The following is a 20,140-nucleotide window of genomic DNA, read 5'->3' on the forward strand; positions in this document are numbered from 1 at the left end:
TAGAAATATTTGTGTAATTATTTTGTCCATGTCATTCTTGACTTTATTTTTCATTGTTGCAGATGACAGAATTATGATCAGTGTTTCTGCAAAGCGTGCTTATTCTAAAAACCATTTTCAGTGAACTGGACAAAAAAAAAAAAAAGCAACCAAAATCCCTTCTGGCCCTCCTTAGAAATGAAAAAAAAATTTTAATTTGTTGGAAGCCATAAAGCGACCAGGCTATTAGAGCAAATAAAGAGAAGAGAATTAGATTAAGGCTCCTTTTCATATATTTTCTCAGGGTGGGGAGTTCTTTTCTCAATTGAGAAAATATAGGGAAATAATAAGTAAAAACAACTCAGTTAATATTATTTTCCTAGCTAAATTATAACTTATTCCACTCATCTGAATCTGAAATTCAGACTAAGAACATCCAATTGTCTTCATTATACAAAATAAATTCTATAATAAAATTTTATTCTATATTATGATTAGTTCTGTCGGAAAAAAATGAAGGTTGGAGTAAAAAAAGAAAGATATGTGAGGGGAGTAACATAGGGAGATTGACCAAAAATGGAGGAAGTAGTGAGTGTTTGGGAAAGTGTGTTAGGGACCTACCCAAAGGAATTAATCAGAATGGAGAAACGGTCCAGGATCAGATATGTACATTTAAGCAGCCATACAAAGGGGACAATCAGAAGGTGAAGTAAGGTTGCTGGCCTGAGTTCGATACAGAAGTTGGGACCTGGGGAGGGAAGGTTGTGGAATGGACGCAGCAGCAGACAACCAAGAGGGGAAGTTGGAGCAGGAAACCAGGAGTGGTCATTAATTTTATTGTTGGCTTGACTGGGCCACAAGATGCCCCGATGGTTAAATTATTTCTGTGTGTGTCTGTGAGGGTGTTTTTGCAAGGGATAAATATTTGAATTGAACTAAGTAAAGCAGATGGCCTTCTCCATGTGGGTGAGCATCATCTAATCTGTTGAGGGCCCAAACTGAACAAAAAGGTGGAGGAAGCTTGAATTTACTCTCTTCCTGACTAAGTGAGCTGGGACACCAATCTTCTGCTCTTGGTGTTCCTGGTTCTCAGCCTTCAGACTTGTACTGTAGTCTATTCCGTTTGCTCTCTGGCTCTCTGGCTTTCAAAGTACACCACTGGCTTCTTTGGGCCTCCAGCTTGCAGACAGCAAATTGTGGGATTTCTCAGCTTCTGTTATCATGTGAGCCAATACCTTATAATAAATCTCTTTATATATATTTATATATTTTAAATATTTTATTATATATCATATACTATATACAATTATATATTTACATATAATATGTAATTTATATTTATATGTATTATATTTATGCATTTATGGTATTTGTAATATATGCATGTGATACATACATAACATATGTGATATTTATATATATAACACATGTATTTATATAATATAAATATATAAACATTATTAATTATACATATAATTTATATCATACACTATATATTTATATTATATAAATGTTAACTATTAAAATAAATAAATAAATAAATAAATAAATTTAATTGGCTCTGTTGCTGAAGAACCTAATATGCCAGGGATACCTAAACGTGGAATCAGGGAGAATAAGGAGAGGTCACCGGTTAGGTGCATTGGCTGAAGCCAAGTAGGAGAAAAGAGGAAAGACAGGTAAGTCCACATGACTTTGGTTGGCAAGTGAATTTATGTGTGACCACACGGGCTGCCACATCATCCTGAGAAAAACTGAGATGGAGGGGAAAAAGAGGGAGAGACATAGAGACAGAAGTAAAAAGGAGGGAGAAACCCACAGGTGGAAAAACTAACACTTTGTCAAAAATACATAAAGAGAGATAAGGAAAGAGAAGCACTGCTATGTTCTAAAGACGATGGTGAGCAGGAAGACCAGCTAAGAGTGGTTCACTCAGCTTTATGTTAAGTTATTAATACATGTTGGGGCGCCTGGGTGGCTCAGTCGTTAAGCGTCTGCCTTCGGCTCGGGTCATGATCCCGGAGTCCTGGGATCGAGCCCCGCATCGGGCTCCCTGCTCAGCGGGAGGCCTGCTTCTCCCTCTCCCACTCCCCCTGCTTGTGTTCCTTCTCTCACTGTGTCTCTCTCTATCAAATAAATAAAATCTTTAAAAAAAAAAAAGTTATTAATACATGTTTCCTGTCAAACTCTAACATATGACAGACTTTAACATATAGGCTACTTAAAAATTATTCATAGTTCTTCAACTTTTTAAAATACTTTAACGTTTAGAGGTACCATCTGAGGCTTTTCCTAGAAGCGTTTGTGTGTATGTGAGTGTGTGCATGTGCGCATACTTGCTTATTATTGTTATAAATTTTTTTAGCTATAACTGTAGTAACCAGAACAATATCACTGACAGTAGGCAAGGAAATTAATCCAAAGTTTTATCTATACAAATATATTTGATGTAGATATATATGTTGGTATATATATACCCAATATATATGTGTATATATATATTTGAGACTATATATACACATAGTATGTATATATGTATATATACATGCACATATTGCCATATAATATTTGCACTGATCCCTGGTGAAATGTTCAGATAATAGAAGATGAACATGGCAAACTCTGGTGTGAGAAGGGTCAGAGTTTCAAAGATAATGGAACATGGACTACATGACCTCAGGAAGGAGACTTTAGTTGGGTAGTAGTAATGGCAGATTTTTTATCTTTGATCAATGCATTGCCCTAGTTTAAGGAACATTACAGACCCCACACAGATGGTGAGAGGCACAGTTAAATGTGTCTTTGACTACTAAGCCAGTGCATTTTCTGCTACATCTTGCTATCCTGTTAGCTATCAGAATGCAGTAATTCAGTTGGCCTAAAGAGTACCAGGCCCAACATTTGGAACTTTGGGATCTGGTCAAGACTGGGTATAAGCTGGGGAACTTTGGGGAAGTCACTTCCACCTCTGGATCTCAGGTTCCCCCTCAATGAGTTGAACTAAATTTCTGGTCCTCGATCTTTTTCTTCCTCAATTCCTGGCTAGCTGCTTCCTAGCCATTCAGTTGTAATAATAATAGAGTTCTATATTAGTCAGCATTCTGCAGAGAAACAGAACCAACAGGATAGATATGGATATACAGAAAGAGATTTATTATGAGGAATTGGCTCATGCAATTATGGAGGCTGAGGAGTCCCTTGATCTGCCATCTTCAGGGTGGAGGTCCAGGAAAGATGGAGGTGTAGTTCTAGTCCAAACCTAAAGCCCAGAGAACAAAGGGAGCCAATGGTGTAAGACCCAGTCTGAGTCTGAAGGCCCAAGAACAGGGAGGCTGATGGTATAAGTCCTGGTCTAAGTCCAAAGGCCCTAAAACTAGGAGCGCTAATGTCTAAAGGCAGGACAAGATGGATTCCCTAGCTCAAGCAAAGAGTAAATTCACTCTTCCTCCATCTTTTTGTCCTATTCAGGCCCTAACAGATTTGATGATGACCACTGAATTGGGGAGGGTGAGCTTCTTTATTCAGTCTACTGATTCAAATGCTAATCTATTCTGGAAACGTCTTCACAGACACACCCACCAATAATGTTTGACCAACTATCTGGGCATCCCTTAGCCTAATCAAGTTGACATAAAATGAACGATCACAAGTTATATGGAACATTTATTAAGTACTTACTATTTGTCAGATGCTAAGCTAAGTGCTTTTCCTCATTTCATCCTCAGCACATAATTTTGCATTATATTCTATTATTATACCCAATTTAGAGAAAAGAAATTTGGCTCACAGAATTTAAGAAACTCAGCAAGGTCATACACCTAGTAAGTGACATAGCCCTCATTAATTCAGGGCTATCTAATACCTAGGTGTTTGTTCTTGGTCCCTACATTATGCTGCTCCTTATAGTTATGATTCTCAAATGGAGTAGGGATAAGGTTATGTCCCCCAACCCACAGACATATGATATTGGGGAGGGACTAATTTGCAAAAATCTACCAGGAGATTTTAAAAGGTCTCTTGGAGGTACCCCCACCTGAATATCACTGAACTAGGTAATCTTTAGGCTTCTTTTCACAGCTAACCTTTTTTTTTTTGTTTTTTTAAATTCAAGTATAATTAACATACAATGTTGTATTAGTTTCAATTGTACAATATGATCCAACAATTCTATACATTACTCAGTGCTTTATAGCTAACTTTTAGGACTTTAGGATCCTGCTGCTGAGAAGGAGGGAAACTTTTTTTGTTATTGGCTGCCACGCGACTGAATCTAGTAAATTCCATGGCTCTTTGTTGTCCTCTAATGGCCTACTTGAATCCACCAGTCATGGGCTCCGCTTTGCCTCCTTCAATAACTCACTGTCTTTAGACCAGCCTCTGATCAGAAACTTCATTAAGTCAGCCCTGATTTGTCTTCTGATCATACCTCTTAGATAACATGTTGAAAATGCCAGCAGGGCCACCTAAGGTGCTCCTCTAATTAGACTGCCATAGGCATAATTTTGTTAATATTGCTCTAACAACAAATAGCCATGTCACTGATGGCTATGATCCAATTATAAACCGTACATCAAGCAATTATTATCTTTATAGGTGGCAAATATAAGTTGACTGAGGGTCACTATAACTGAGAGTGGCACCCACATTTTGATTTTCTGATATCCAAAAGGTGTGTGACACCTTCCATCAGGACATTGTCTCGTGGGAACACCCCTTCTGAAGAGACTGGTGGAAAGAATATAACATCAGAATTAGGCTATCGCCTGGGTGCATTTTCATGCATTTCTTTTCCTATCCTCAGTGGGAGCTGGGGAGAGGGGGAGTGTTTAAACATAGGCGGGACCCTTGACTAAAGAAAAAATTGGAAGAGTCCTGCTGAGAGCTGTTCCTGGAAGCTGTGCAGATTCCTTAAAGCTAAAATGTAACTGAGAGTAGACAAAGGATGACCATCCCATTTGATGAATCAGCCCATGGAGACGTTGCCTTTCTTGGTATTTTCAGAGCACATGGCCTGGTGCCTTACTTCTGCCTGGTCGGTATTTCCTTACTGTATGAAGGGCTGCAGAAGAAACTCAGCTATTTCTCACTTTGTTGTTGTTGTTGTTTTTTAAGATTTTATTTATTTATTTGAGAGAGCGTGCAAGCAAGCAGGGGGAGGACAGAGGGAGAGGGGTTCTCAAGCAGACTCCGTGCTTAGTGCGGAGCCCATCGCTGGGTTGGATCTCCCAACCCCGAGAACATGACCTGAGCCGAAATCGTAAATCGGATGCTTAACCGCCTGAGCCGTCGAACGCCCGTTTCTCACTTCTCCTGGGAGTTTTCATTCTCCTTCTCCTTGTCCTTCTCCCCTCTCCCTGACTCTGCATCTGGCTCGGATGCATCTTCCCACAACCTACACCCTCACACTTCAAGCGTTAGGTGAGAAGATGGGGTGGGAAAGGGGAAAGATGAGGGGATATGCAAACCTACCCTGTCTTTGTCTCAGGAGCCTGCTAGAGCAGCGCTTCTCCCTGCAGGCCCCACCATCCCTTCAACCACTGTCCTGCTCCGCTAACTGTAGCTGCCACTAACTTTCCATAGCTCAGAAAGGCTTCGAGTTCCAGGTTCCTTGCAAATAGTTCTTTTCCAAGGAGATTATATTCCAAAAGACAAATGAGGGAGCAAAGCCTACAATTTTTGCCTCTAGCTCAGTGGACCAACATCTTGGTCACCATTTGTTGAACACTACCATGTGCCGGGAATTATGCTAAGTCCTTTGCATGTACAAATTGTCTCCCTTCTAGCTCAGCTTTCAGTCCTTCATCACTGTGAAAGATGACCCTGGTCCCACTTTGGCTCTTATTCCATGGACTAGATTCTGAGGAGCCACATGGAACCACCGCCTCCTTCCTCAGCCAAGAACACCCCATCCCAGCTTCTCATCCCTAGAGTTCCTGCCTTGGCTCCCATTTAGATCCTGGCCTTTGTCTCTCTGTTCCCCAAGATATCCTCCTAGTGCCATCAATCTGTGACATTTTCTCTCCTATCAGACAGTAGAGGGAGCATGCACAGTGGGGACCCTGATCCTGCTTTTGTAGTTATTCTCCTGAATACACTGCGTGGCAGTATACAAAGGCTTAGCTCTATGGTGCCATCAATACCAAAACCGCAGGTATATCGTGGTTCAATCGGCTTTTATGGGTGAGCCAAAAAAACTACCCCAACTCTAATACTATTTCTTTCTAATATGCATTCTGAGTTGCAAACAGTGGATTTGCAAATGCAGTTTTGGAGCATAATCCATTGATACATTAGGGACTGTCTACATTTGGGGGGAGTATAAAACAACCCAGAAAAAGTGGCGTTTTTGTGGTTTAAAGGAGTCATCTTAAGACATTACTTTTAGGAAGAGCAAAGTCTTTTTCTCCATGGGACTTGAGTTGAGTCCCATGAAAAAACTAAATTAAGTTTTAAATGAACTGTAGTTTTCTACTCCACATCTAAGCAACAGGCCATAATAATTGGCAGCTGGAGAGAATACCATTGGAAAGTATGTTCCTTCAGGAAAGGACTGGTGTCTTTTCCATCTCTGTTTCTTTACATCTGGCTCAGCTAGTTCCTGGCATTGAATCCGATTTCAGGAAATGTTGGTGAATGTTGCTTTCGAATGAATAGAATACTCTTAGTGTCTGTCTATGCAAGCTAGTATTCCCAACTGAGCTAAATTATTTATCTTAAACTGAGTCTCTCCCTTTCCCCTCAAATACTTTTCTCTGATGCTTATTTTTATAGTGTGCAATTAAAGGTTGGCGAGCGGCTGTTACAGATGATGGAATATTGGTTGAATGCCCAGACAGGAGGAGAGCTTCACACCCTGTCTTATTCTTATCACACTATCTTTGGAGAAGGGAGTCAAGAGTTGGTTTGGAGCTTTTGTATTTAGCCCGTCACTTGGTTCATTATTTGTCTGAAGTCTTTTATGGCTAATAAAAATTTTGAATGTGAGCTCCTCGAGGCAGGGTCCATGGCGCCTTTTAACATCTAGCCTAGAGAAGGAAGGAAATGACTCCCATTTGTTAAGTATCCACTGAGTCAAGCACTGTTCTGGGTGGTTTATACACACATGGTCTCATTTAATCAACACAATAGTCTTAAGATATAAGTTGTTCTCAGTTTAAAGTTGAGAAAACTGAAGAACAGATGTCTTAAGGAATTTGCCAAAATCACAGTTAATAAAGTTCACCATTGTACACCTGCTCCTAGCACAGTGCCTGATACATAATAAATTTTCAGTGAACAGCTGTTCTAAGATCTGTTATGCTTTGAATGTCCTCGTTGCTTTCACTGTTTAGTGCTACCTTCACATTAAAGGTGTTTAATTTAATAATAACAATAGTTTGAGACATTTTGGTGAATGCACTATGATTTCATGTTTGACATACATCATTTAATTATATTTATACTCACTTTTTTGGTAGAGCAGAATGATGCGTTCTTCTCTTTCTTCTTCTTCTTCTTGACCTTCCTCTTCTTCTTGATAAACAGTTAAGTTTCGATCTCTATCTATATCATAAACAACTCAACACTCCTGCACTCTTCCTGGTACGCTGCCCTCACCATCTCCTCCTCACCTAAGCTCCTTACTGCAAAGCTCCTCAACCCTCTTTCCTCTCTAATAACAGGAGCACATTTGCTTTTTTCCATCCCCATCTACTGTACGTTAGTTGTGCGTGTACCTGTATTATTCGTCCCATTTGATGTTATGTGTCTATAGTACAGGGAATGTCTTCTGCTTTTTCTTTTATCCCCCATGATCCCTTGACATTAGCAAACACTGAAGATTTATTTACTAAGTTAATACGATTTCCTTTTAACTTGTGACAAAACCAAGCTAGCTGAGATGAAATAACAGAGGCTGTAAGTGTAGAATTTGTTCAGAACTAAGGTCTTCCAATACCAGCCCTCTGCTGCTTCCCTAATTCTTTGCCTCTCTAGAGCCATTAAGCAAGTGCTAGGGGGCATGTAAGGGGAGAATGAGTGAAAGCATGCATTAATACAGAAGCCCAGATGACCCAGGCAAATACCAGCTGAGTCACTTTTTACTTTCCCAGAAGCCAGTTGTTATGTCATTTATCTTTGTCACAGCCTACCTTCCCCTGTTATTCTCTGATGTGAGGGTCACACCCAACGTACTGAACTAGAACTCTGGTGGTTCCTGAGGATATCTCTGATGGCAAAGAAATACATAGAGATCGCTAGTGCCCTTACCAGAATAATACTTTACCTTATTAACACAGTTATCCCATTTAAAACAAACCCTCTTCAGGATGCCTGGGTGGCTCAGGCAGTTAAGTATCTGCCTTCAGCTCAGGTCATGATCCCAGGGTCCTGGGATTGAGTCCCGCATCGGGCTCCTTGCTCAGGGAGGAACCTGCTTCTCCCTCTGCCTGCCACTTCCCCTGCTTGTACTCTCTCTCTGACAAATAAATAAAATCCTTAAAACAAAATAAAACAAACCCTCTTTATATACAGCCTTGCTTTGGGTAGGTATAGGACGGCCATCCATGCTGCACCTATGGCACATGGATAGATTTTAAAAGTTATTTTGTGTACACATCTTATCTGTAAATGAGTAAAGAAAGATCAAATGCAATGTATTTGCAAGTGAAAAAAAGTTATATAATTATGATCAGGCTGGCACCAGAAGGTACTCTGTCTTATTGTCGTCCTTCTCCCTTCACTTCGTCTATACACACCTTAGCTTCTTTTTTCTCATTTGAAATTGGATTTTTCTTAGCTACCTCCCAAAACCCTCCTTTCAAGTTATTAACTGAGAATAATTTAAAGTAGTACACTTACCCAAGAATACTTGTAGTGTAACAGCACAGGATTCTCTATTGGTAGAAGATTTCATTTCCTGAGTTAAGTGGTGAGGGAGACATGTTTTTGCAGCTATTCTGCATGATAGTTAGAAAAATTACATCATGATGGCAATAACCCATTATATCCCAAAATGAAGCCCACCCTGGATATGTAGTGTAGGGCTCATGCCGAAAAAGACCTTGTCATATAAGAATTCGTGGTAGCATAGTGTTGAGATGTAACTTGGTTCACGCATGCCTTTTTAGATTTTCTCTTTTCCTCTGTATCAAACCTACAAGACATGGTATTTTGTCTCATTTCATGAAAATGTAAAAAATATCCAGTAAGATCCGCCTTTATTTTTTTATTAAGTTCAATTAGCCAACATATATAGTAGAGCATTAGTTTTTGATGTAGTGCTCAATGATTCATTAGTTGCATATAACACCCAATGCTCATTACAGTATGTGCCCTCCTTAATACCCATCACCTGATCACCCCCCTCCCTTCTGCAACCCTCAGTTTGTTTCCCAGAGTTGAAAGTCTCTCATGGTTTGTCTCCCTTTCTAATTTCTTCCCATTCAGTTTTCCCTCCCTTCCCCTGTATCCTCCACGCTATTCCTTATATTCCACATATGAGTGAAACTATATGATAATTGTCTTTCTCTGCTTGGCTTATTTCACTGAGCAGAAACATCCCCCTTTAATTGTTCGATGGAGATGAAGCTAAAGTTGAAAGAAAAAAAATCCAATTTTTGCAATGAATATTTTCCTGGCAGTAACTTGTCCTTTCAATGACCTTTATTTTCATAACTCTAACTTTAGTAGCTCTGAGAGTGGGTATCTTTTTCACTGTATGTTGTTTAAAATTTTGTTAGTGAAGTCTGTCTCTGGTATCACAGATCTTATCTACAAAGGCCACTAAAACAAGAGGACATAGGGGATGCCGGGGGATAGCTCAGGTTGGTTCAGTGTCTGCCTTCCTTTCTGCCTGTTGCTCCCCCTGCTGATGAATAAAAATCTTAAAAAAAAAAAAAGAAAAAAGACAAGAGGGCATGGGAAACTGATGTGGGGACTACTAAATGTGTTCTTCATTCCCTTGACCCCTTAACTCCTTCCTTCCAATTATCTATGACATGGGCACTGGGTGAGTCCTCATGAATTGCCTTTAAGAAAACAAGAATACTGACAGAAAATGCATCGCGGTTGTCCAATGGGATGATCTATCTTAACTTACCTGAGACATAAAAATTTCATAGACAGTAAGCCCACAGCGAGCAAACTACCAAGGACTTCACAACCACCACCAAGATGTGTCAATGCTTGGAACAACCAGTTCACATTTATTTTGTGTCAAAGCAGAAAATAACTCTATAGTCGAGTTACTTCCTCTTTTGAGAAACCAAAAAGACAGTAAATATAGTTGAAAACAGAGAGACAGAATGTGGTCAAACTTGCAATAGACCTAGTGAATGGACAGTATCTCCGGGTTACAAGTTGTGGTTCCTCAGGAGGGGTGGTTGGCCTAGAAAGAAGCCACTGGATGAATTCCTCTAACTCGGTAGCACTGAGGAAAAATCTCCACTTTCCTCCAGGGACAAAAGTTAGCTTGATCCATGTACTAAAGTCTGGGTAAACATAAATATTTGACTTTGCTTTTTTAAAGCTTCTTAATGCATTTTGATGGTTACTTTTTTCCACAGTTTTAATTTTGGGAGAAATTGTTTTGTCCTCAAGATGATCAGTGGCCTCAGGATAACTAGGCACTTTTTCTGGTTCTGCTGAAGAGAGTCCATAGTCTGTAGAAGCCGATGTGTTCTTCAGAGTTTCTGGTTGTAGGAGTTTGTGAAGTTGTTCTATGATCTCTTTATCCCTTTCTCCTTCCAGAACTTCTAAACAGTGTATGCTGGAGCAAGAATTCTGGTTTTCCAGTTCTGTCACCTTCTTTAAAGTAGCAATGTCTTCTTTCATAGAGAAGGTATCTTTAGTTGTTGTGCATCGTTTAACTTCATTAACATTCATTCTGGTTTCCAGTACCTCCATTTGCTTCTGATAAAAATCAATCTTTTCCTGGATTTTGGATACTACACTGACAATATCAGTCATTTGGCTGAGGAGTTCAATTTGGGTGGTTTTAATATCTTGGATCGTTGCTATAAGATTCATTTCTTCATCAGTACTGATAACTTCTTTATCACAATCATAGGAAGTCATAGTTGGATGTCTAGTTGAATCTGGGTGCCGGTTCTTACATGTATGGTAAACATTTTTAAAAGATTGTCTGATCCTGGAGAGATTTGAAGTCCACAGCTGCCCAGCAGCAGCTTTTACCCTTTTGGTTTGAAGTTTGTACATCTTTCAAAACAAGAGGTAGGGTGATGGGAAACCTGTTCAAAATCAAAGAAAGAAGCAGTATCAGAATGAAATGGTCTTTTTCTTACTATTTGTTGGATGTCTTTCTTGATAACATCATAGAATGCCCTGTGGAGAACATCAAGGGCAAAAGTAGGCACTCTTGGGTGGTTAGCTCCTTATGGGGCGGTCCAACTGGAGAGCTCTGTGAAAAAATGGTTAACTGCATGGAATCCTTTATATGGTAATCATTGACCTGGTGCTGATGTCACAATGGTTGCTGGCTTGAAATACATTTAACCAGGGGTGCCTCAGTGGCTCAGCTGGTTAAGTGTCTGACTCTTTTTTTTTTTTTTAAGATTTTATTTATTTATTTGACAGACAGAGAGACATCGAGAGAGGGAACACAAGCAGGGGGAGGGGCAGAGGGAGAAGGAGAAGCAGGCTCCCTGCTGAGCAAGGAGCCTGATGTCGGGCTCAATCCCAGGACCCTGGGATCATGACCTGAGCCAAAGGCAGATGCTTAACAACTGAGCCACCCAGGCGCCCCAAGTGTCTGACTCTTGATCTCAGCTCAGATCTTGATCTCAGGGTTGTGAGTTCAAGCCCTGCATTGGGTTCCACACTGGGCATGGAGCCTACTTAAAAAAAAAAAAAAAAGAGTACATTTAACCATAGGGCTATAACTTTCAAAAGTTTTGCTCACAGGACACTTTTCACTCATAAAAATCGAGGAACACAGACCTTTTTTTTATTTTTATTTTTTTTATAATTTTTTTTTAAAGATTTTATTTATTTATTTGAGATGGAGAGAATGAGAGACAGAGAGTATGAGAGGGAGGAGGGTCAGAGGGAGAAGCGGACTCCCTGCCGAGCAGGGAGCCCGATGCGGGACTCGATCCCGGGACTCCAGGATCATGACCTGAGCCGAAGGCAGTCGCTTAACCAACTGAGCCACCCAGGCGCCCCCAGACCTTTTTTTTAAATGTAGGTTATGTTCATTGATATTCCATATTAGAAATTAAAACTAAGAAAGTCTTAAGATATCAATTTATTAAAATAAACAAACTTATTACATCTTAAAATAAATGACACCTTTTTATGAAAAATAATTATATTTTCCAAAAGAAAAAAAATGTTTACATATTTGCAAATGTTTTAAATACCTGGATTAATAGAAAATACCTAGAATCTCATCTCTGCTCCTGCATTATTTCTGTTGTGATATGTTGTTTTGGTTGAAGGATATGAAGAAAATATGGCCTCATAGAAATATGTAAGTGGAAAGGAGAAAGTATTTTAATAACCTTTTCGAATAATGGAAGATTTTATTCTTTGCTACTCTGCCAAAATTTGACAAATGATAATTGTTTAGAAGTTAGTTGTCATGTGTAATCTTAGACCAGGTCAATACTGTTACATTAAAATTCATTGGTCTATCACCCATTTTAAATGTATGTGTAATAACATGCATTGGTCATTTGGAAAATGATTTATGCAGATCTTCCAACAGTAACTGATTTTGTTATATAATATCAAAATATCATATTCATTAATATTACCACCAATCTCACCAGAAAAATCTTTGAGTGTTGGAAAGAGGCCAAGCTCATAGTGGCAGATAAAACTTTCCAAAATTTTAATACTAGCTTGAAAAGCTTGAAATTTATTTATTTATTTATTTTTTTAAGATTTTATTTATTTATTTGAGAGAGAGAGAATGAGAGACAGAGAGCATGAGAGGGAAGAGGTCAGAGGGAGAAGCAGACTCCCTGCCGAGCAGGGAGCCCGATGCGGGACTCGATCCCGGGACTCCAGGATCATGACCTGAGCCGAAGGCAGTCGCTTAACCAACTGAGCCACCCAGGCGCCCAAAAGCTTGAAATTTATTAAGCTTGTTGATTGTTTTTCATGAAGTCACAAGCTCCCTACATTTCCTTTTTTTTTTTTGCAAAAATGCCAGATACCCAGATATGAATATTATAGTTTGCCGTCAGTTTTTCTTTCAAGTAAAAATGATGTTCCATGAAAAAAGCAGCTAGTTCAGTTTGTAACTCAAATAAGTACCTTTCTTGGAGACAATTATTATCCTTTGGTAAACAGTAGAAGTGCTTTATGTGTACTTCCCATTACATCACACATAATACTAAAATACTGAAGGGTTGAGATTTAATAAATTTAACATTTTTACTGCTTTATCAAGGCATTCTGGAGGTAAGCTGGCTTTTTCTTTTATTCTTTTCTTTGATTGAGTGGGGGTGAAAAACTGAGTCACTATTAACACAATTTAGTACTGCTGCTTTGGTTTGTGTTAAGGTACTGACAGTTTCACACCATTGCTTTTGCAATGCAATTTGCGAAATGCAAATGTCAACACAGTGAAAAAGGCAAATGGTGCCTTAATACTATTTTTGAAATTTTTTGCTCTCATGGTCCATTGTATGCCATACTTTGAAAACAACTGTCTTAGAATTTTAAAATATTATACATCTCTTATGTTTCTCTTTATAGATTTTTTAAAAGATTTTATTTATTTGAGAGAAAGAGTGCAGAGCTAGAGAGAGAGCATGAGCAGGGGGAGGGGCAGAGGGAGAGGGAGAAGCAGGCTCCCCGCTGAGCAGGGAGCCCAATGCAGGACTCGATCCCAGGACCCTGGGATCATGACCTGAGCCGAAGGCAGACACTTAACTGAGCCACCCAGGTGCCCCTTTATAGATTTTTCTAAATAACAGTACTTGAAATCCAAACTCTTTAAAATAGTAAATATTTTGTCTATTTTATATATTAAGGTAAAAACTTCATTACATTCTTTGGTCACATAGCAATAAACGTTTTGGAATTAAATGACTTGATAATCAGGTCTCCTACAGTACAGCCCCACTCTACTAAAGAAGATATTCCTTCTTGGATCAATGTCAGTTCTAACTCCCTCCTAAATCACTCTTTCTCCTATTTATGCTTAATTGCAAGACCAGCTTTGACCTAGATTTTGGTATAAATCTGAATTTAGGCAAAAGTAATTTAAGAATTTTGGTTCATCAGTGATATCTGGGATTTTGCTGTGCTGTCTTATCTTTGAATCCTTGTTTAGTAACCTTACCAAAACTTCTAGAAACCTTTCCAAACTCTTGCTGAGGAAAAATGTTCTACTGGAAACAAACTATCACAGACATGATATTTGGAGCAAGTAAAGGTAGCATTCAAAGCTGTCCTGTTTACCTTGGCCAAGGGCATTCTATCCATAAAGCACTACAGACACAGTGCTTTGTGCCTGTGAAGTTTTCAAAGGCCAATGAAAATATTTGAGGCTGGAAAGGAAAAAAAAATGGTCTCAGAACACTAAAAGAAAGCTGCAAGATTGAAACAAAGAATGTTTAATTAAAGATCTCCAGAGTGTACTGTTATATCATCTTTATTGTTAAATTTAGTATTAAAATTTCATTACAGTTGGAGGAAATTTATAGATGAGGTATTCTCACTTTACAAGAATTCCCAATTAAATTTAGAAGGATTGCTTGTAGTAAATACTCCCTTTGGGTTAATAACAGCTAAGTCTCATTGGGTGCATACCAGACACTGTTTTAAATATTAGTTTATTTAACTGAAGTTCAGAGAAATCAAGTAATTTTCCTTTTTGCTAAAAAATGGGCAGTCTAATTTTAAATCCTTACATTCTGGTTTTAGAGTCCAGAACTTCTACTGCCACATAATCATGATAAAAATGTGTATTTACAAACTCAGAAAGTGATGGACATTTCCTTTTTGTTTGTTTGTTTGTTTTTAGAAAGAGAGAGCGTGGGGGAGGGGCAAAGGGAGAGGGAGAGAGAGAATCTCAAGCAGGCTCCCTGCCCAGCATCGAGCCCAATGTGGGGTTCAATCTCACAACCCTGAGATTATGACCTGAGCCAAAATCAAGAGTTGGACACTTAACCGAATGAGCCCCCCAGGCGTCCCAGACATTTTCTTTTTTAGAAAAATTACATTATATAGTTACAGAAGACATTTTGATTAAATGTTTATTTGTTTAGCAGTATGAAAACACTAAATATTTAGTTGGTTATTATTTAGCAAAGCTACTTGAAACAGAAACTTGTAAAGACTTTAGAAATTGAGCTATCTCTAATTCGAATAACTAAAAATTAACATCTACAGGTTTTTCTTGACCTATTGTAGTAATAGTATACTAACTATAATAAAGAACAATAGAATAAAATTTTCAACTAAAAATATTCATGTGTATTGATTATTTTTATAAAACAAATTAGTAGACTTGACACAAACATAAACCTATTTGGGTTTCTAATTACTTACTTATTTTTTTTTTTTTTAATTTTAGAGACAGAGAGAGTAAGTGTGTGAGTGCAAGCCAGGGAAGGGGCAGAGGGACAGGGAGAGAGAAAATCTCAAGCAGATTCTGCACTGAGCTTGGAGCGAGATGTTGGGCTCAATCCCATGACCCTGAGATGATGACCTGAACAGAAATCAAGAGTAGGCCGCTTAACTAAATGAACCACCGAGGCGCCCCTTTAGTTATCAATGTTAATGAAAGGAACCTCAGCCTACGGGAGGCTTGTTAAACAGTAGAAAGCTGTAGTGGGAAGGATATAAGCCTATTGATTTGGGTGAAGTTGTGAGAGTAGTCAAAAAGTGAATGAGAAGTGCCTGGTTGGCTCAGTGGGTTGAGCGCCAGACTCTTGGTTTTGGCTTAGGTCATGATCTCATGGGTTGTGGGATTGAGCCCTGCATAGGGCTTCACGCTCAACGGGGAGTCTGCTTGAGGATTCGCTCCCTCATGCTCTCTCTCTCTCCCTCTGGAATAAATTTTTTTTTTAAAGATTTTATTTATTTATTTGACAGAGAGAGACACAGCAAGAGAGGGAACACAAGCAGGGGGAGTGGGAGAGGGAGAAGCAGGCTCCACGCAGAGCAGGGAGCCCGATGCGGGACTTGATCCCAGGACCCCGGGATCATGACCTGAGCCGAAGGCAGACACCCAACCAACTGAGCCACCCAGGCACCCTGGAATAAATAAATCTTAAAAAAAAAAAAAAAAGGGGGAATGAAAATGGGAGATGAGCTGACTCCCTCTCTTTGGATTCTTGCCAGAGGTCTGGAGACATTTAGGAGTAAAATAACTTGGCAGACTGGAGCCTAATGGTGGATTCATACAGAGAAAAAAATGTCCTCCAGGAGACAGGCTTTTACAGGAATTGTATTTGGGGCCAGAAAAGGCTAGAAGTCAAGGCTGTCCTGTTTGCTAGCCCTGTACTCTCAGTCAAGTTACCAGCATTTTACAAGCATGTAATATGAGATAATAACAGCACCTATTTCATAGAATGATTTTGAGGATTAAAGTGCTTAATATTTGTAAACCCTTTTCCTCCTCCTTTTGGACCACCTCATTCTCCACTCTTCTTTCAAATGACAGCAAGAAATGGTTAAGAGTTTTAAGCTTTAGCTCTACTCTCTCTCAATCTCTTACTCTACCTTTCATTTACTCATTCAACCAAGAGGCCATTCCACCATCTGTATGACCAAGGCATAAAGCATGTGCAGCTCACCACTCAGTATACCATGCAGTTCAAGCATTTGGATTAGAAGGACACCAGGATGTAGCAAACGGAGCCAGGCAAACCAGCATTCTCTCTCCTAGTATGGGTGGTACAACCAGCTATGGTGTCAGGCAGACTGGCATTGAAGAACCATTAGAGAGATGACTTTACTAATAGATAATATTATTAATATTTAAAATGCTGGTGTTTTTAAATAATCCAGTTAAGAAATGGGCAGAAGACATGAATAGACCTATTTCCAAAGAAGACTTACAGATGGCTAATAGGCACATGAAAAGATGCTCAACATCACTGGTCATCAGGGAAATCCAAATCAAAACCATGATGAGATACCACCTCACACCTGTCAGAATGGCTAAAATTAACAACACAGGAAACAACAGATGTTGGTGAGGATGCAGAGGAAGGGGAACCCTCTTACACTGTTGGTGGGAATGAAAACTGGTGCAACCACTCTGGAAAACAGTATGGAAGTTATGTTAAATGTTAAAAATAGAACTACCCTACGATCTAGCAATCACACTACTAGGTATTTACCCAGGGGACACAAAAATACAGATTTGAAGGGATACATGCACTGCAATGTTTGTAGCACTATCAACAATAGCTAAACTATGGAAAGAGCCCAAATGTCCATTGGCTGATGAATGGATAAAGAAAAGGTGCTATATATATACAATGGAATAATACTCAGCCATCAAAAAGAAGGAAATCTTGCCATTTACAATGACATGGATGGAGCTAGAGTGTATTATGCTAAGCAAAGTAAGTCAGTCAGAGAAAGACAAATACCAAAAGATTTCACTCATATGTGGAATTTAAGAAACAAAACAGATGAACATATGGAAAGGAAAAAAAAAGAGAGAGAAAGGGAAGCAAACCATAAGAGAGTCTTAATGATAGAGAACAAACTGAGAGTTGATGGAGGGAGGTGGGTGGGGAATGGGCTAAATGGGTGATGGGTATTAAGGAGGGCATTTGTTATGATGAGCATGGGTGTTATATGTAAGTGATGACTCACTAAATAAAACTAAAATAAAATATGGTGTTTTTGAGTAAGCAAACTATAAATTAATTATGGTGGAGTCAAGATTATCTATATAAAATTACTTTAATTGACATCCTTTTTTTTTTTAAAGATTTTATTTATTTATTTGACAGAGAGAGACACAGTAAGAGAGGGAACACAAGCAGGGGGAGTGGGAGAGGGAGAAGCAGGCTTCCCGCTGAGCAGAGAGCCCGATGTGGGGCTCGATCCCAGGACCCTGGGATCATGACCTCAGACGAAGGCAGACGCTTAAGCGACTGAGTCACCCAGGCGCCCCTAATTGACATCCTTTTTAATATGCTTTCTTGAGGAAGAGAGAATGGGGTAGAATTCTAGCTATCTTGCTAGCAATCGGACATGATTTATAACCTTTATGTAACACCCATAGTCATGTACCTTTGCTTATGTATTCTTAAGGATTGTGATCATAAAAAAAAATTATTGAAGGTCTTTTATTTCCCCCACAAAATTTGAGGGCCAGATTTACAAGAATCTGAGCTTTCCCACCTGATAACACCTTTCATGTGCCGAGTGAGATGACAGATTGAGGGAACAGAAACCAGGAAGGTTTTAGTTTTTGTTTTTGTTTTTAAGATTTTATTTATTTATTTGTGTGAGAAAGAGAGAACAAGCAAGGGGAGTGGCAGGCAGAGGGAGAAGCAGGCTCCCCGCTGAGCAAGGAGCCCGATGCAGGACTCTATCCCAGGACGTGGAATCATGACCTGAGCCAAAGGCAGATGCTTAACCAACTGAACCACCCAGGTGTCCACAGGAAGTCTTTCAAATTTGATCTGGGTGGCTGACCCAAGGGGATAAGAAGGTGTTCATCAGAGAGCTCAAATCTGGTGTTATACAAGTAGTTATGATGGACCCAAAAGTGAAGTCATCTTCTTATTCTACTTTTCTTTCTTTTCTAGACATGAGGACTAGAAGATAATGAAATTGACATTAGAACTATTGCACTGAAGCAAGGCAGGGATGGAGAGGAAAGCAAAGGTGTAGTGTTTATAAGGCAGGCAGAATCTTGAGGCAGTGATGCCACACTGTCAGCTGAAGGAAGTAATGAAGTCCAGTGACCTCGATATGGCACCCTGCAGTGAGAGGACCACTTCCACTCTGTGGTGTCAGTAAATGTGCATGATGATACTTTAAGCATATGAAAATAGATGCCAAAAAATAAGAAGAAAACCTTTGAAGAAATGATGGAATGATAATTTTCTCTTACATAATATTTGGTAGTAATAATTTAATTTTTCACTACAACTAAAATTGTATGGTTTCATTCTACAATGGCCTCCATCTATTTATCACCCAGTCAAACTTCTACTCATCCTTTAGGGGACATCCAGGTAATACTTTCCTTGTCCTGCCTGTTCAGATTCTCCCTGTAGTCTTACCAGTGCCCCCTGTCCACTACCCTCCCTCCCCCGCCCCACCTACATGTTCTGGGTCCCGACCTAGCAGTGATTGACCTATCGTATTGTTAATGTTGGTGTGTGCCTCTCTCTCCTCCCATCTGTGAGCTCCTTGAGAGGAGAGACTTACTTTCCAACTCTGTACCCCCAGTGTCACAAAGCCTAACATACGGTTGGTGCTCAATACTTCTTTATTCAGTGAATGAATGGAATGTACTTGTGGGTGATTGTCAAGGTACGTTGGGTCTCTCCTGAGCCTATTTCTATCAAGGGCTGTAGAACACATTGCTCGTCTCATAAAGAGAATCTATGATAACTTTTCTCGGTTCTTGAGGGATCATTTAGCAATTTGGGGATAGGAGTTTAATAATTGCTTCCCCAAAGACCTGAAGCAGTTAAATGGCAGGAGAGGTAAATTGAGATCAGGTAGATGGAGATAATTATGAACCCGGAAACAGCTATGGCACAGAGGAGAGAGAGAGCCCTGTAATGATGGTAACAGGGCAGTGTTAATGGCACTGATGCTCTAGGTGACTAAGGTACCTGGCATACTCCCCCCCCTCCACCACCCACCCCCCCAACTCCATACTACATATTATTTCTTTCAGGCCTCTGGGGAACCTCAGGTAATCAGCGTATTCTCCAAGCCCCTGCGGGATGCCTACAAATGCATTCATTATTGACTTGGGTGCTCAGGCACTTATTTCTATATTCGTGTCATCTTATACTCTGAACTCCAAGTTTACAATGAGCTCTCTCTAGCTTATCTAGACATACCCTTCACCATTTAGTCCCAGAACCCTGGGGGCACATTAGTATCTTAGGTACTATCACTCCTCCCTGTCATCTTCCTCTAGTTCTTTCTGTTATGCTTGGCTTTCCCTGATCTATTATATAAGGTTGCTCGGTTTCTGTAATTCTCAACTTAACCT

General features: G+C 39.5%; 1 protein-coding gene across 1 annotated transcript; it reads right to left on the reverse strand.

Moving 5' to 3' along the window:
• Nucleotides 1–10,107: 10,107 nt before the first annotated feature.
• On the reverse strand, nt 10,108–11,391 carry CCDC54 (coiled-coil domain containing 54). Its single transcript, XM_006730699.3, has one exon. The coding sequence runs from the start codon at nt 11,173–11,175 to the stop codon at nt 10,192–10,194; it is 984 nt and encodes a 327-aa protein (XP_006730762.2). The 5' UTR covers nt 11,176–11,391; the 3' UTR covers nt 10,108–10,191.
• Between the last annotated feature and the right edge of the window lie 8,749 nt (nt 11,392–20,140).

This window comes from Leptonychotes weddellii, chromosome 1 (genome assembly GCF_054177405.1).
Source record: "Leptonychotes weddellii isolate Sample4059 chromosome 1, ASM5417740v2, whole genome shotgun sequence".
NCBI lineage: Eukaryota > Metazoa > Chordata > Mammalia > Carnivora > Phocidae > Leptonychotes > Leptonychotes weddellii.

Bases quoted from the DNA above. Each gene is read 5' to 3' on its own strand.
- CCDC54 (XM_006730699.3), bottom strand. From the start codon at position 11,175: ATGTACAAACTTCAAACCAAAAGGGTAAAAGCTGCTGCTGGGCAGCTG.